The sequence below is a fragment of the Gymnoscopelus braueri genome (genome assembly GCF_963280865.1).
Source record: "Gymnoscopelus braueri genome assembly, contig: SCAFFOLD_220, whole genome shotgun sequence".
NCBI lineage: Eukaryota > Metazoa > Chordata > Actinopteri > Myctophiformes > Myctophidae > Gymnoscopelus > Gymnoscopelus braueri.
Window position 1 is genome coordinate 34,697 of NW_027660710.1, and position 18,936 is coordinate 53,632.

At 39.4% G+C, this 18,936-nt stretch overlaps 1 protein-coding gene across 2 annotated transcripts; it reads right to left on the reverse strand.

Moving 5' to 3' along the window:
* Positions 1-5,467: 5,467 nt before the first annotated feature.
* LOC308081291 (uncharacterized protein) lies at positions 5,468-17,032 on the reverse strand. 2 transcript variants are annotated; one of them, XM_080457674.1, is made up of 9 exons: positions 16,814-17,032; positions 15,293-15,463; positions 14,651-14,714; positions 13,488-13,897; positions 12,437-12,496; positions 11,508-11,923; positions 10,041-10,281; positions 8,242-8,505; positions 5,468-7,084 (listed from the first exon to the last, which is right to left on the reverse strand). In XM_080457674.1, the coding sequence occupies exons 1-9, from the start codon at positions 16,967-16,969 to the stop codon at positions 6,650-6,652; spliced, it is 2,217 nt and encodes a 738-aa protein (XP_080313800.1). In that variant the 5' UTR covers positions 16,970-17,032; the 3' UTR covers positions 5,468-6,649. The 2 variants fall into 2 exon arrangements, with proteins under 2 accessions (XP_080313800.1, XP_080313801.1); XM_080457675.1 differs by lacking the exons at positions 11,508-11,923; positions 12,437-12,496.
* Positions 17,033-18,936: the final 1,904 nt, after the last annotated feature.

Genomic DNA, 18,936 nt, shown 5'->3' on the forward strand with positions numbered 1-18,936 from the left:
TGCGACAAAAACAAAAACATCTCCATGAATTCAAGGCTCCATGCGGTGTGTAATCGATAGAAATAAAGTTATTTTGGGGGTGAACTATCCCTTTAACTCATTTTGCAAGTAAATAAAAAATGCTTCCTTAGTTAGTTAGTTTATTTTGATCCACATCAACAATTACACCAAACATACCCCACTATAAGCCAATGGTTCATGTTGATTGATCAAAAAGGCATAGGCTGAAGCTCAAAGCTTATTTATGCCTATCCTTCCTTCATGTTGTTTTAACTTAGATACATCATTTATAAAGTTCATATTATATGAACACTCAAAGTATTTCATAATTACATTCAAGATGTTACATTGATCGTAGTAATCGAACACTCGAAAATATACAATATATACACCCATTTCTTCATTCTTATACACATAATTACACCCGAATGCGTGCATACAGTATACTAATATACACCCATTCAAATATCATACCGTTATATACAAACGCCAACACTACCACATCACACCATACCCCTCAATCCATCAATTTCCTAGTTATTACGCATATACATGTCAGTATCTCACCACAACATGCCAACATATTATGTTACCATGCTTTACTGAGCAGGCAACACGCCCTAATCGTTATACTGTATATACACATATAACACATGTACACCCATACATAAATATACACACATACACATATACATACATATATATATATATATATATATATACATACATACACACATACCTACACATACATACATACGCACACACACAACAACGGAATCCGTTACACCCCATACCATTATTATAATTATGTACTGTATACACTATATTTTCCATAAGTCCATTAATTATCATATCTATATTTCTCCAACAGACTCTGCTTGTAATGTTTTTTAAATTGTATTATATTTTTACATTGCTGAACCACCTCCGGTAAACCATTCCATAGCTTCACTCCACTGACAGATATGCACAAGCTCTTAAGAGTGGTACGAGCACCAAGATTTCTAAAATTCAATTCCCTTCTCAATTCGTACCTCCCCTCTCTATCCTTAAACAATTTCTGTATATTTCCTGGTAATGTTTTGTTTCTTGCCTTATAAATAATTTGTGCCGTTTTAAATTTAACCATATCCAGAAACTTCAAAGTATTAGACCTTAAGAACAGTACGTTTGTATGCTCATGATATCCTACCTTGTGAATTATTCTTATTGCTCTTTTTTGGATTGTGCATAATGGTTGAAGGTTACTCTGGTAGGTGTTTCCCCACACCTCCACACAGTAGGTCAGATATGGCAGTATTAGCGTGTTATACAAGGTGTACAGTGACTTATAATTTAAAATATGCTTTGCCTTATACAGTACTCCAATACTCCTTGCCACTTTGGTCCGTACATGATTTATATGGGCTTTCCAACTGAACTTATGGTCAATTATAACTCCTAAAAAGATATTCTCATAAACTCTTTCCAATATTATTTTGTCAATCCTTAACTCAACCTTTGTATTTAAGTCTATTTTTTTATTTCCAAAAATCATATATTTAGTTTTTTTTAATGTTAAGTGATAATTTATTTAAATCAAACCATAATTTCAGTTTCCCCAATTCAACAGAGACAACTTCCAACAGCTGCTGAAGGTTCTCCCCGGAGCAAAAAATATTAGTATCGTCTGCAAAAACACATTTCAAGATACTAGAGACTTTGCATATATCATTTAAATATAAAATAAATAACTTGGGGCCCAATATAGACCCTTGTGGGACTCCACAAGTAATAGCCGAGCTTGTTGATCTATAATCTCCCATCTGTACAAACTGTTGTCTATTTTCAATATAACTTTTCACCCAATTAAGCCCAATGCCTCTGATACCATATCTTTCCATTTTTCTAAGTAAGATATCATGGTCAATTGTGTCAAATGCCTTCTTTAAGTCAATAAATACCCCTATTGCAAATTCCCTATTATCGACTGAACTAGTTAATTTTTCTATCACATCAATTAATGCCATTGAAGTTGATCTATTGGTTCTAAAGCCATATTGACAATCTGTCAAAAGCTGATGTTTATCCATGAAACTGTCCAGCCTAGCAGAAAAAAGTTTTTCAAGGATCTTGGAAAATTGAGATAACAAGGAAACTGGCCTGTAATTTGTGTAAAGGTGTTTGTCTCCTGCTTTGTGTATTGGAATTACCTTAGCTATTTTCATCTGACAAGGAAAAGAGCCTGTTTTAAATGATAGGTTACAGATATGTGTTAATGGGTCTGCAATAGCATCAATTACATTCTTTATAAGTGACATGTCAATGCCGTTCCAATCTGTTGATGTTTTGTTCTTAAAATTATTTACAATATCAATTATTTCTTTTTTGTCAGTATTATGTATAAAGATGGTGTCTGCGTTACTTTCCACAAAATATTGAGCACCTCCCGTTTGGGGCGGGGTTATTTCCTTTGCCAGTTTGGGTCCTATACTCACAAAGAACTCATTAAACCCCTCAACCACCTCATTCATGTTGTTAATGGTCTTTTCCTTGTCAACAATATGATCAATATAGCTAGAGTATGTTTTATTCCTAATAATGCTATTTAATATTTTCCATGTACCCTTGATATTATTTTTGTTTTTGTCTAATAATTTATTATAATAATCTTTCTTACAATTCCTAATAATGGCCGCGTTTCCCAACGAGATTCGTAGAGATGCTGCGTTGAGCATCTGCGCAGGTTCTACGACAGGTCTTACGTGTGTCCACACAATCTGCGCAGTACCATAGCAGCCACGTAGATTTCAGCTCATGCGCTGCCTACGCAGCCTGCGTAAGAGCCTGGGACCCGGCGAAACCAACGCTCTACCCTCATTAGTAGCAGCTGGTTGTGCCCAAACGTGCAATCGCTTCCCACGTCCACGGCGTTACGTTTCTGCTAAAACTACATTTGGGAGACAGAATGGCGTATCCTACTCTCCTCCTACTTCTGCGAGAGGCGTTCCGTTTTTTTTTTTAACATGGGAGTGGATGGGACCTCCGGCGTCCGTACGGCAACTTGACGGACGCTTTACGGACATGTGTGGCTGTAGTTCACTAACGCTCTGAACCAGGGCTTCGTCCTCTATATGCATGAACCCGAAGTTTACAAATTGTACTCTCACGGATGATCCGATCGTCTGATAAAAATATCAAGCATATGCCAAGTTAACTAAAGGTATATAAATGATGCTGAGCTAAACATGTTTACTTAATTTCGAAGTTTTATAGTTAAACGTTATGATGAAAGTCCCCAGTTCCTCTCACAAAGTGACAGCTGTTGCGCTCGCCATGTTTATGAATGGTTAAAACATCTTTTGAAACTAGCAGATCTACAAGCTCACAACGCTTCACAAGCTTGTAGATTTGCTATTTTCAAAAGATTTTAATACATATTAATTTTGGGAAATGGGACATTCTGCATTCCTTTTGGTATTTTAAGTATATTTAATTTACTTGCATAATGGGGACACTTTAGTGTTTTATTTAACTTGCAGATGTCAACTCACCACTGTAATTTCATTCATAAATATATTATTCAAAAGTTGTATTTGGAGTGGACTGCTTCAGGACATCTGACAGTTGGCTCTGGTATTTTTATGATCCATTTCACTTTCGCAAAGGGTGTTTAAACTGCAGTGTAGCGGCAGACAGCACTACGTAGTTTACGTCAGCTTTACGTAGACTTCGTCCAGGAGGTCTTTACGTCTATGCTGTCTCACGAATGTAGTTTTAGCACACACGTAACGAGAACCTACGACGATGGTGCCTCCTGAAGCCAGTTTAGATGGCACGTTGGGGACACACAGCTGCTACTAACGAAGATAGGGCGTGGCGGGGTTGCTACTGCGCAGGTGCGTGGAGGCTCTCACGCAGCTTCTAGGCTACGTCTGAGCTCAAATTCGTTTGGGAATATCCATTAGTTTATTTTTATATTTTTTATATTTAATTTCTTTATCTCTAGTTCTATATTTTATGAATTCTCTGTATAAGGTATTCTTCTTTTTACATGCATTTGACAATCCCCTTGTAATCCAGGGCTTATCCTCCTGCATTTTTGCTTTGGACAGTTTCTTTCGAACAACAGTAAGAATGTATTTAAGAAATTATCATAGGCTAGATCTACATCCTCTGTTTCATATATGTTCTTCCAGTCTTGAGCTAGTAATTCCCTATTGAAAGCATTTAGAGCTTCTTCAGTTCTCAATCTCTTAAATCTAGTTATATTCTCTTCCCTCTTCAGGCTATGGCCACAGTCATAAATCACGAAGACTGGCAGATGATCACTGATATCATTAATAAGTAATCCACTCATTATATTATCCTCCATATTATTTGTAAATATATAGTAGCTGAATGAGATGTTATTCTACTAGGCTGTGTTATAATAGGATATAGGCTCATACTATACATTGCAGCTATAAAGTCATCAATTAATATATTTTTATTAGGATTAAGAAGATCTATGTTATAGTCTCCACAGACATATGTAACCTTCTGCTCAGTCTTCGTGAACAACTCTTCCATAAAATTCTTGAAAATGTCAATGCTAGAGCTTGGATCCCTATAAACACAGCTGACAATAATATTTTTCTTTTTTTCCATATTAATCTCAATTGTAACACATTCACATATATCATCAATAGCAGTAGTCATACTTTCAACAATCTTGTATTGCAATCTTTTGTCCACATACAAAGCTGTCCCCCCTCCTGTTGTTTTAGTTATTTTTTTTCTATTCATGAAATTTAAATCATAGCCCTCCAGCTCAAAATCCACCCCCCTCTCTAAACTGAGCCATGTTTCAGAGATAGCTATCACACTGACTGGTGTGATGAACTTGCTCAGATATTGTTTAATACTGTCAAAGTTTGCGTATAGGCTCCTGCTATTGAAATGGATAATTGAAATACAATGATCCAATTTCCTGTTTTTTATAAACTGTTCATCTGTGTAGTAACGGCAGTTATTTACATTCGTGAAAAAGTTACTCTCAGGGTCAATGTCTTGATTCAGGTCGATCATGTTAATAAAAAAGAATTCCTATATCCCAATCCAATCCATTTATCATGAGTCCTTTCAAATACCAACCATCTACCGTCACACCCGCTCACAAACGCACCCGCGGCGCGCACACACTGAGAGAGAGAGAGAGAGAGAGAGAGAGAGGGAGAGAGAGAGAGACACACAGAGAGAGAGCGAGAGACAAAGAGAGAGAGAGAGAGACAGAGAGAGCGAGACAGACAGAGCGACAGGACGAGAGAGAGAAGAAAAAAAAAGGCGAGAGGAAAAAAAAGGCGAGAGCAGCAAAAGCATGCATTTCGTTTAGTCCATCTAAACAAACGTGGTTAAAATTCCTTTACAATAAATGAACAGATGTTACAGTTAAATGGGGAGAAATAAAATGAAACTAAGATACAATAACATTCAAATAATTGTTTTGTTATTTTATTGATAAAAAAAAGGGACGAGAGCGTACTCAGACCTTTTCATGTTCGTACCTGAGGAAAGCACAGAAGGAGCATAATCCTTATTATACTGCTAGTTTGGTGTCATATTGTTAATTCACATTTTGTCTCTGTCGGGTTGAAACCTCATACGTCCAAAACTGCTACTTTTCAAGATTCAAATTCAAAAATAGCAAAAGTAGCAGATCTACGAGCTCATTTACGGAAAAATAAACACACAAAGTTAGAATATGGAGGTAAGAGGTTTCTGGCCGACAGCAAAGATATACATATTATACAGGCTTTTAACAGCATCACACTGACCCAAATGAAAAGGTATGTACCAAAAGATACACATGCACACGCAAAAACACACACTCTCAAGCACGCACACTGGGAGTGTGCACTGTGCTCCGTCATTCCATTCACTCTCTTCTCCTTCTCTCCCTCTCTGGTCCTCGCGGTACGTTGACACTCCAAAATGCCCGACAGCAATTTGTCAGTCTCTGATATGCAGACATAAAAATACTGATAATTCAGCTAAAGCATATGGTGGAACTGAAACTGGTGCAGGGCTGCAATGATCAATTATTATTATATTGATTATTATTGGGTTTTGCACAAAAATTGCTAAAATAGCTCACGTGTTGTGAGCTTTTACATCAGCAAATTTAAACAATTTTTGAATGTTAGAAAAGGTAATTTTTTTCAGCCTATAATGATGTGCCCAAAATAGGGATCAATAATCCAATATTTCATAAAATATCAATTATTTATAACGCTTTCGATATAAGTGGGCCCTGATCCAGAAAAGGTTGAAAAGGCTGCTGGCTTATCGGCCATTATGACGACATGGTACCAGCAGTTATACAGCAGATGTGTCCAGATTATTAAATAAATATAATACACAAAAGATATATTGATTATTTTTGTTTCTGAGCTGCCTGACAGCTAAAATAGCAGTTTAAATAAAAGGTCAGTTTGTGTGTTTATATTTACTTGTTTACATTCATATATAGTTATTTTTTTTAAACTTATTTGTTTGCTTATAAGTTAAATCTTCTAGGATTGTCCAAAATCAGGAATCGGTATTGGACCCAGCATTCTGGCACCGGTCTGGTTCTAATTATTTTATTATTATATGTCTACAGCACAACCCAACCCCCCAAAAAAACAACTCAAGAATCCATAATGCACTTGTGGTCTCTTAAGTTCCTCATACAGGCAAATCCTTTGCTGCATTTCGAACAGTTGAAGGGTTTCTCTCCCGTGTGAACCAGCTGGTGCGCCTTCAGGTTGTTGGCCTGGTTGAAAGTCTTGCCGCACAGCGTGCACACGAACGGCCTCTCGCCCGTGTGCACGCGGTTGTGGCGCACCAGGTTCTGCACCACGCTGAAGCTCTTGCCGCACACCTCGCAGACGTAGGGCCTCTCGCCGGTGTGCGTGCGCAGGTGGAGGTTGAGGTTGTTCTGGGTGGAGAAGGTCTTCTGACACCTGGAGCAGCCGTGCGGCTTCCCCTCGGAGTGGAAGCGCCTGTGCGTCTTGAGGTAGGTGAGCGAGCTGTAGCCCTGGCCGCAGATGTCGCACGGGAAGGGCTTCGCTCTGCCGTGGACCTGGGTGGGGGCGAGCGTTCATTGCTATTTTAACCCATTAAGACCTGAGGCCGATTCTACAAAATGTCTTCTAAATCCTAACCGTTTTCTGAAAAACCTATGTTGCTATAGTGGAGCTCTAACTTTTTCATGTCAAGGACCCCCAGAATGATATGTATTTGGGCGCGGACCCCAAAATGTTTTGTTCCAGGGATCCCCCAGTACCAAAGATTTGAGTTAAAAATGTTCGCTTAAAAAATGTATATTCAAAGATTTGCACAAATTTACATTTTTTTTTTTTAAATAGCAGATTTATAAGCTTATATATCTTCTATTTCTGAATAGCCAAAGTATAAAATATGGTTAAAGTGGTTAAAATCTAAAATGACACAGATGCGTTCCCGTTTTTTTCCCCCAGTTATTTGTCATACTCTGCCCTGTGCAATTTGTGTTTACAAAGCCTAAAGGCCTAAAAGCAAAAGTGTAATTTTTATTTAAATACTCCCATGCTCAATGCCAAAAACAGAATCAACCACTTGAACCCCAGCATCCATATTCTAGGGGGGGGGGGGGGGGGGGGACATTAGCCAAAAACAGCAGATCTACAAGCTCACAATGCATCGCAACGTGAGCTTGTAGATCTGCAATGAAAGAGATTTTTTGGGGTGTAGAGTGAAACAAGAGCAGCACCAAGTACAGTTGCATCTCAGGTCTGTTTTACTAGGACTAGTGTTTTTAAGCCAAGGATACAATTGTGTTGCCGATTAAACATTTTCATAGATTTCATAGATAGTTTCATGGACAGCACTATCATCGATGTTGTGTAAATTATCAGTTTTTTTATTTGTTTACGTATCTTCTCTATTCATACGTTGGATTCATGTTATTGTGTATTTTCAGATATTCAACCATTTAAACCCTCAATACTTAGTAAACTTGACATGTTGTTCTGTACTTGGTCTGCTCTTCCCCTCTACACCAAGCCTCTTTGCCGAAAACAGCCTATATCTACAAGTTCACCGGCGTTGTGAGCTTGTATATCTGCTATTTTCGGCTAATGTTCCCCCCAGAATAGGGATGCTATAGGGTTCAAGTGCTTAAGGAAAAAAATAAATGAAAAAAACTTTTGTATGGCAGTTAATCTTCAGGTAAAATGTGATGATGGCGACGGCCCTGACCTGGAGGTGGGTCTTCAGTGCCTGAGCGGTGAGGAAACTCTTGCCGCATTCCTCGCAGGTGTGCGCCTTCTCCCCGCCGTGCGTCGTCTGGTGCCTCTTCAGGTACTGCGCCGAGCGGAAGCCCTTGCCGCACTCCGTGCACACGTAGGGCTTCTCGCCCGTGTGCGTCCTCTCGTGCACCACCAGGGCGCTCTTCTGGCCGAAGCCCTTCCCGCACGCGTCGCACATGAACGCCCGCTCGCCCGTGTGCGTGCGCTGGTGCACCTTAGAGAGAGAGACAGAGAGAGAGAGACAGAGACAGAGAGAGAGAGAGAGAGAGAGAGATTAGGGCTAGGCAATTAACCTAAAATATATCAAAACCGATATTTAGCACCACTAACCGACCTAAAATCAAATAATCGATAAGCAATGATTTTTTTATATATATTCTTTATTTAATTTGCATATTCCCATAGAAAGGTGTCATTCACTGCCGCCATTTTTCTTTTTTTTTTCTTTGTACATAGTACATAGTATTTTGTATTTGTTGATGACATGTATTATTGTGCTATGTTGATGAATTGAATACATAGGACCACAATCGAAACAAGCCCCCAGGGACTTTTTCGTGTTATCCTTTTAGCCTTAATGTCTTACTGTACAACGTGCTGTTTACATTTCTGACTAATAAAGTATTCAATCAATCAAAGTAAAAGTAATTTTGAAGTGAAGCCCAGCCCTTGTTCAGGTCAGTGTTAATTTTGACAGCACATTTTTATATCATAATATTCTACAGTTGATGACGTCGTAATGCCTGATTTTACACTTGGTTGCATGCTGAAAATAGCCGATCTACAAGCTCCTAACGCGTTGTGAGCTTGTAGATCTGCTATTTTCAGAGCGCAACACCCGAGCGCAGCCAAACATAAAATGTCTCGTCTTTTAGTTCTACTGGATCTCTTCTCCACTAGTCCCTCCCTCACATTTAAGTTTGTATTTGTTGACGACATTGTCAATATATTTAGTCTTAGTTTTAGTCATCATAGCTTAGTTTTTATGTAGTTTTCGTCAGTGAAAAAAGGTAGCCGACTAACATTTTTCGTCGTAGTTTTAGTCGAGAAAATTAACACTGGTTCAGGTGTTACGCTATACCTTCAGTAGCCTGGTAAACCCCTCCCTCCGGAAATCTCAATTCCATTTCATTTCAGGAGTGAGTCTGGCATGATCCGCCTTTCTGCAATATTGGCTCTGTTTGCCAAACGGCCGGGCCTATCAGCGTCGTCGCTCATTGTTCTGTGATTGACAGCTTACGTTGGCCAATCAGGTGGCGAGTTCGAGTGAGCCCAAAACACGAACGGCAGCCATCTTTTTCTTGTGCGGCCAATTCTCCGCTATTTTTTTACTTCAAAAAGCTCTCTAACTTCTATTTTGAGGCACGGAATTTACTTATAAGATATCGTTTGGATAGAATTTAGTTGTTTAACTTCATATATGTGGTCAATTAATCATGACAAAGCCTATTTAAAAATAAAAATTTAGAGAACCGGTAGGGGCGGGCAGTGACACCATTTTATCCGAATAAGGCAACCCATTTTGGGTATGGCTGTCTCAAAAGTCCCGTCGCGTCACATTAAGACTGGTGAACTGCTGATTGGCTGAAGGGGAAAAATTATCATTGGCTGAAGGGGTTGTCAGTCAACGGTATTACTCCCGCCCAACTCCAGCACAGCCAATATTGCAGACAGGCGGATCAGGCCAGACTCACTCCTGAAATCAAATGGAAATGAGATTTCCGGAGGGAGGGTTTACCAGGCTAATACCTTCAGGTGACTGGCCTGGGAGAAGCTCCGCTGACACAGAGGGCAGGAGAAGGCCTTCACGCCCACGTGCGTCTGCCCGTGGCGCTTCAGGTTGGCCGCCACGTTGAAGCGCTTCCCGCACTCGCCGCAGCCGAACGCCCGCTCGCCCGTGTGGACACGCTGGTGGATGTTCAGCGCGCTCCTCCGGGAGAAGCCCTTGCCGCAGAGCTCGCACGCGAAGGGCTTTTCCCCCGTGTGGGTCCTGAGGGTTAGGGGTGTCACCATCATTACAGTTTAACTTGACCATTAATTGTCACACAAATAATTGCAATTATGGTAGGGTAAGTTAAAACAAAACAAGTGTTTGTTCAGTAACAGGGGTCTCCCTGTTACTGAACAAAATACATTTTCAGGAGAGAGTACACATTTATCAGCTTAATTTGTATAGTGTTACAGTTCCAATTTTGTCTGCTCATTTCTTTGTCATCACTTCCAATTTCACTCATCTGTATCCTAACTTAGTTCTCTACCCTGATTGGATAAAATTGGTATCCAGACCTAACATTTTTTTCCCAGTTTATTAATGAGCTGGAGAGACATGGAGACACCCGTTACTGAACAAACACTCTAGAGCAATGATTACTATCAGAATATAGAGCTATTTAACACTTATTTTAACCAAAGAAATTCACTTACCCTACCTTTAATTGTGTTTGCAATGGACAATGGAATATATTGATATAATTTTATTTTCTGTTTTATTAATTTCTGTTTGCCTTTTAAACAACATATTTCACAGGGCAGATATGACAGATAAATAACTGACATATACAAAGAAATGACTGACAATGATCGGTACCAATAATCAAAAGCAATCATATACTATGGCCAAAATAGGCCATGTTAGATACAGTAGGAGTGTGGAGGAAAAATACAACAAATGTATGTTGCTATATACTGTACATAGCAACAAGAACCCCAAAAGAGGTTCCCGTCCTGAAAGGTATAGTTACAAATAGGGGTTCCCGCCCAAAATGGGTTAAGAGCGTCTGCTTAACCCTTTGAGACCTGAAGCCGATTCTACATGTCTCCTAAATCTCAACAGTATTCTGAAAAACGTATGTTTCTATATCAGTGGTGCTCAATCTTTTTCATGTCAAGGACCCCCAAAATTATATGTATTTGGCCGCGGACCCCCATCAAAATATTTTGTTCCAGGGACCCCCAGAAGCAAAGATTTGAGTTAAAAATGTTTGCTTTAAAAATATATATATATTCAGATTTGCACACATTTTCACGATTTTTCAAAAATAGCAGATCTACAAGCTCGTAGCGCGGCACTCGGTGCCGCGCTATGAGCTTGTATATCTGCTATTTTTGAATAGCCAAAAGTGTAAAATAATGCTTTTTAGCTCAAATTAAAAAATGACACAGTTCCAGGTCTTAATGGGTTAATGCCTAAATTGTAATTGTGACAAAAGCCTATACCTGAGGTGCGCCCTCAGCCCGCTTTTCTGGCTGAAGGCCTTGCCGCAGGCGTGGCAGACGAACGCCTTGGCGCCCCAGTGGACCGTCAGCTGGTGCACGCGCACGCTGCGCCGCGCCGTGAAGCCCCGGTGGCACGTGGGGCACTTGAACGGCTTGTCCCCCGTGTGCACGCCGCGCCGGTGCTTGACCGCGTCGCTCCGTCGGGCGAAGCGCTTCCCGCACCCTCGTTCCTCGCATCCGAAGCTAGTGCCAGCCGCCGCCGCCGCCGCCCGCGGACAGGCCTCGCCGTGGGCCTTCAGGCAGCATCTGGCCGGCGGGGCCTCGCCGCACGCCGAGCACTTCGTCGCCGCGCCCCCCGGCGTCGTCGGCCATTTCGTGAGCTGGTGCTCCCGGAGGTGGCCCCGCGTGCCGAACACCTTCCCCAGTGGTGGAAAAAGTACTCAAATTATTTACTTAAGTAAAAGTACCAATACTGCAATATAAAAGTACTCTGTTACAAGTAAAAGTCCAGAATTCAAAATTTACTTGAGTAAAAGTACAAAAGTATTGGCATCAAAATGTACTTAAAGTACCAAAAGTAAAAGTACTAAATATTTGAAAATAGCAGATCTACAAGCTCACAACGCGTCGCGATGCGACGCGTTGTGAGCTTGTAGATCGGCTATTTTCAAATAGCCTATGTATAAAATAGGGTTAAAGTGCTTAATGTATGTTTCATTATATCATAATTTACATCTGAAAAGTAACTAGTAACTAAAGTTTTCAAATAATTGTAGTGGAGTAAAAGTACAATATTTGCCTCTGAGATGTAGTGGAGTAGAAGTAAAAGTATTGGAAATTGGAAATACTCAAGTAAAGTACAAATACCTCAAAATTGTACTTAAGTACAGTACTTAAGTAAATGTACTTAGTTACTTTCCACCACTGACCTTCCCGCAGTGCGCGCACTTGAACGGCCTCTCCTTGCCGTGCACGGTCACCTCGTGCACCTTGACAGTGGTGGAAAAAAGCACTCACATTTTTCACTTGGGTAAAAGTATCAATACTGCAATGTAGAATGTTACAAGTAAAAGGCGGGAATTCATAATTTACTTGAGTAAAAGTATAAAAAGTATTGGTATCAAAATGTACTTAAAGGTAGGGTAAGTGATATTTTTTGGTTAAAACAAAAAGTATTTTGTTAAAATGTTAAAATACTATATTCTGATAGTAATCATTGCTATAGAGTGTTTGTTCAGTAACAGATGTCTCCCTGTCTCTCCAGCTCTTTAATAAACAGAAAATACATTTTTCGGTAGGTGTCAAAATCTCAGCCAATCAGGAGAAAGTACCCATTTTTAAGCTTAATTTGTATAGTGTTCCAGTTAAAATTTTGTCTGCTCATTTCTTAGTGTCATCACTTCCAATTTCACTTGTTTAATCTATATCCTGATTGAGTTCTCTGTCCTGGTTGGATAAAATTGGAAATTAAACTAAAAAAAAAAAAAAAAAAACTACAAAATACATTTTCTGTTTTATAAAGAGCTGGAGAGACATGGAGACTCTTTATATGGACAGGACACTCTATAGTAACGAGCACTATCAGAACATAGACCCATTTTGCAATTATTTGAATAATTGCAAATCACTTACCCTACCTTTAAAGTATCAAAAGTAAAACATTTCTTTTCCCATTTCACAACTTTTCAAATGTATGAAACGTATACAAATCTTTTGAAAACAGGCGATCTACAATCAGCTATTTTAATCGGCTTGTAGATATGCTGTTTTCAAATAGCCAAAGTTTAATGTATGTTTTGTAATAATAATCAAAATCTCCAAAGTAACTAGTAACGAGTAAAAGTACAATATTTGCCTCTGAGATGTAGTGGAGTAAAAGTAAAAGTACTGAAAATTGGAAATACTCCCGTAAAGTAAAAATACCTAAACATTTTACTTAAGTACAGTACTTGAGTAAATAGTTACTTTACATCACTGCACCTTGACGCTGCACTTGGCCGAGAAGCCCTTGCCGCAGAGCGCGCACTTGAACGGCCTCTCGTGGCCGTGCGCACGCACGCGCAGGTTGCCCCGCCGGGCGAAGGTGCTCTTGCAGAGCTTGCACGAGTACGGCCCGGCGGCGGGTTTCTGGCCCACGGTCTTCTTCCTGGTTCTCCTCCTCTCGCGGGGGGTCGGGGGGGGGTCATTGTCCTCCATTTGTCGGGGTGAAGGAGGAGCGGGTTGTTGTTCACTTTGGATGCTCACCTCCTCCTGCGTCCCCCTCGGAGCGAGGAGGAGGCGGTTGTCCTTCACCTCCTCCTTCTGCACTTCCTCCTCCTCTGTGGGGAGGAGGTGGTGGTGGTGTGTGGGTTCCTTTGTGGAAGGTTCAGCCGCTGTGTCTGTCGCGGACGCTGCGTGTGAACAAGGTGAACGGTAAACATTCATATCGTCTCTGTCGGGTGGAAACCTCATATGTCCCAAACTGTTACTTTTCAGGATTCAAATTCAAAAGCATCAAAAGCTCGAAACGCGTCGCTTCGCGCCGCGTTTCAAGCTTGCAGATCTGCTACGTTTGATGCTTTTGTGTGACGCACTAGTATGATCGATTAGGGCGTTAATTTACGGAAAAACACAAAAAGTTTAAATATGGATAGGATGTTTCTGCCCGACAGCAACGATATGAAGTAACATGGCATGTTGATAAAAATGTCACTCTTATCACTTTAAACAACTTAAAGGAGTAGTTCACCCAAAAAATTACTTATTTTCTATCAATTACACATGAAGCCTTGAATTCATGGAGATTTTTTTTTTTTTTCACATTCCTAAGACAATAATTTGAGGACTGGCGGAGTCTCCGGTAGGACACTTGCAGACTCTTCTATGCGACAAAAAATAACAAATCTCCACGAATTCAAGGCTTCATGGGGTGTGTAATTGATTAAAAATAAGTACTTTTTTGGGTGAACTAATCCTTTAAGCCCTATATACTTTGTCATACTTTGTCAACAAATAGTGAAAATGTACCTATAGACTGGCTATTTTTGGACAAAAAAAAAATATATATATATATATATATATATATAATAATGCTAATGAGATAATAATAATTGATAATGTTGGTTCATTTAATTGGGAATATGTTGGCATTGGTCTGTACTCACAGCTGAGCTGCAGTGCATCCTTCGACTTCTGACAATGAATGAACCACTCTGCTGCTTCTACAGACTGACACACACGCACACGCACGCACACACACACACACACACACACACACACACACACACACACACACACACGTTTTAGGATGGCAATTTTTTCTTGATATAGTAAATGCTTTATACTTTTTTCTTGGCATTTTTAAACCTAACCCTAACCTCTAAGGAACACACCTAATCCTAATTGTAACCTTTAGCTTTAAAAAGCTTTGTAAACCATGAAAACAACAGATTTCTGACCCCCATGTTCCCAGACACACATTTTTTTCAGATGTGGGTCTGTGGCCAAATAATACATATCAATGTGGGGGTCCTTGACATGAAACTGTTTGAGAACCACTGATCTATTAATCTCTCAAGACACATTCTGCCAACAGCAGAATGTGTCAGCAGCACCACTGCCCTAAACATGTAGTGTTGTTGTTAGTAGGAATAAACACAGAAGCACCCGGGAGGAAGTGGACTAAGAAAGGGGTGGAGCCAAACCGAGTTCCTGTTTCTACACAAAAAAGGAGGTGCTGCCCCCAGAGGCAAAAACAAACATTTCCACCCCCTTTTTGGGTTCCCAGATTGCTGATCTATAAACACCTGTAGTAAAACCTGTGTAGTATCCTCCTCATCTGTGACTGCCATCCTCCCCTTCGCCTCCTCATCCTCTCGGTGGAGCTTCCTCTGCAGGGTGTTGTTGACCTCCTCCTCCACCAGTCTGAGCAGCTCCTCCGCCACCTCCTGCGAGAGCCTCCTCATCACACACCACAGCTGCACACATGGACAGATTTTTCATTTTAGTTTAAATTCATTTTGATAAAAAAAAATTCTAATTCAGTTAGTATTAATAATTAGTTTCTAAAGCGGATTTTCTAGTTTGTATTATTTTTCATTTTTGATTATGCTAATAGTTTTAGTTCGTTTTTATTCGTTTTAGTGTTAGTTTTAGTTCATTTATACTTTCGGCCCTTTTCTATCCTGCACCAAATAAACAAATAAGTCAGGTTACGGTACAGGATTGAAAAGGGCCAGATAAGAGTAAGTATTGTGTAATAAAAACTGGAGAAAAGATAAAACACTGCAGCTCCATCAAACTCTTAACTTGATCCCATTCAAGGACAAGGACAGTAGATCTCCACTTATCATCTTTATTATGACTTGATACTTGTGTGTAATATTTGGATTAATAAATGATCGATACCAACCCATTAAAACTGGGAAAGCATCTGTGTCATCTTTTTTATTTGAACCACTTTGACAATATTTTATACAATGGCTTTTCATAAATAGTTAGTATAGTAATACTATAGTAATAGTATTTTTGAAAAAATCGTGAAAATGTGTGCATATATATGTGTGTGTGTCTGTGTCTGTGTCTGTCTGTGTGTGTGTGTGTGTGTGTGTGTGTGTGTGTGTGTGTGTGTGTGTGTGTGTGTGTGTGTGTGTGTGTGTGTGTGTGTGTGTGTTCTGGGATGGGGAGCAATGGAGCAACGATGGGGGTCCGTGGCCAAATACATATAATTTTGGGGGTCCTTGACATGAAAAAGGTTGAGCACATCATCAAGTTTTTCAGAAAAATGTTTTAGAAGACATTTGTATTTGGTCATTACTCCACACCAGTGGTGTAAAGTAACTAAGTACATTTACTCAAGTATTGTACTTAAGTACAATTTTGAGGTATTTGTACTTTACTTGAGTATTTCCAATTTCGGTACTTTTACTTCTACTCCACTAAGCATCTCAGAGGCAAATATTGTACTTTTTACTCCACTAATATTATTTCAAACTTTAACTATAGTTACTTTGGACTTTTACATTTAAATATTATTACAAAACATACTGTAACCACTTCAGCCCTATACATACTTTGAAAATAGCATATCTACAGGCTTGTAGATCTGCTATTTTCAAAAGATTTTACAGTATACATTTTGAACTTGCAAAATGGGATTCTGCATGATGAGTACTTTCTACTTTTGGTACTCTCAGTACATTTTGATACCAATACCTTTGTACTTTCACTCAAGTAAATTTTGAATTCCGGGGGTTTTACTTGTGACAGAGTATTTCTACATTGCGGTATTGATACTTTTACTTAAGTAAAACATGTGAGTGCCTCACCTCTGTCTCCCTGTGTGTTGTTGTCATATCCTCTTGATCAGCTGTGAACTCCCTACAGAGTTGACTTATTTCCACAACAAACCGCTCCATGACGTCATTAAAGGGTTGTTTTAAACGTATGACGTCATTAAATGGTTGTTTTAAACGTAACGACATGTTTTCAATCTTTTAAAGATCAAAAACAAACCCAGCAGTTTGTTGTTGTTGGCGGAAAGTGAGGTGGTGTTTGTTGCTTTTGCGACAGCGTAAAGTGAAGTGGTGTTTGTTGTTTTTGCGACAGCGTTAGGGTTGCCATGTTTTGTGAGAGAACCCAGGTCTATGAAAGCAAGCCCAAAAGTAGCCCCTACGGAACCTCTCCCTCCGCTAAGTAGCTCCGAGATGAGGTCCCTCGTCGGTTCCTGCCGTTTGCGGTCGACATTGTCGCACATTTTCCACTTTAGGCTACATGTTTCTTACCCCTTTCCCCTTTCCGGTTCCATAATATTTTGCATTATAAGATGCAATTCAACATTTGACCAGTAGGGTAATCAGTAATGTTATCTCTACGGGCGCAACTCTTGCGCAATGTCTTAAAAACATGTAACCGGATGAAAACCGAGGCAAATTAAATACTTTCTTCAACTCGTTGGAAGCTGTTATGTTCCGCTAGAACTTAAAACATCTGAGAGAGTGGCGCAAATGCTTTGCTTTTTGGATACGATGTGCAGAAAGGGGTAAGAAACATGTAAAGTGGAAAATGTGCGACAATGTCGACCGCAAACGGCAGGAACCGACGAGGGACCTCATCTCGGAGCTACTTAGCGGAGGGAGAGGTTCCGTAGGGGCTAGCCCAAAAGAAGCCACGTGACATAAGCACTTTAAACCTGCATCGCCAGGCGTTGTGAGCTTGTAGATCTGCTATTTTCAAAAACTCTTGCAATAAAATGTGGAATATTTGGAATATCTTTGAAACATTTTAACAAATCTGGTACGGGGCTCCCTGGCAAAAAAAATTCAGATGGGGGACATATATTAATAATACATATTAATGTGGGGGTCCACCGTCCATGACATGAAAATATTTCAGAACCACTGTTTAAAATAATTAGAAAATTGTGAAACAAGCCCAAATAAGCAACTATATTATAAACAACTACACTTTACAAACAAGCCCAAATAAACAACTATACTTTATAAATAAGCCCAAATAAAGGCAAGGCAAGGCAACTTTATTTATATAGCACTTTTCATACACCAGGGCAATTCAAAGTGCTTTACAGAATTAAAAAAATGCAGAGTGCAATAAACAACTACACTTTACAAACAAGCCCAAATAAACAACTATACTTTAGACACAAACCGCTGCAGTTGCAATATTTCACAAGCAACGTCACAGAAAAATTACCCCAAAGTCGCTTATACTAAGTAGACATGGCAACACTGCAGAAGTCAATAGCAGATATTAGTACCATGTCGCCCTCTGGCGGTTGGGGTCAAATCTCGGTGGAAACGCTACTGTGTGCACTAAGAGCAGGACATAGTCATTTTATTCATTACATTTCAATATGATTTAAGTTGTTTATTTTGTTTAGTTTTTATTTCGTTTTTCATTTTATTTGTTCAAGGAATACCTTGATTTAAAGGAGCTGAAAGGGTAGGATAATAGAATGTATGACAACAGATGTCATAATGAAGAAAACACTATGAACATTATTGTATGTATTTATATTTCTTTGTAGTAAGTTTTTAGTCTTTATTTAACCTTTTACTATTTTGGTTTCAGTTTAATGAATTTATCCCCCTTATAGTTTTAGCACAAATAAGCCATGCACAAGTAGATTTAAAATAATAATACGTTTTTGGTTAAAACGAAAATATTTTTGTTAAAAGGTTAAAGCACTATATTCTGATAGCACTGGTTCTCAAACTTTTTCATGTCAAGGACCCCCAAATTGATATTTATTTGGCCGCGGACCCCCATCTAAAAATGTTTTGTGCCAGGGACCCCCAGAAGAGAAGATTTGTGTTGAAAATGTTTGCTTTAAAAATAATATATATATTCAAAGATTTGCACACCTATACAACATTTTTCAAACATAGCAAGATCTACAAGTTCATGTACTATGAGCTTGGAGATCTGCTAT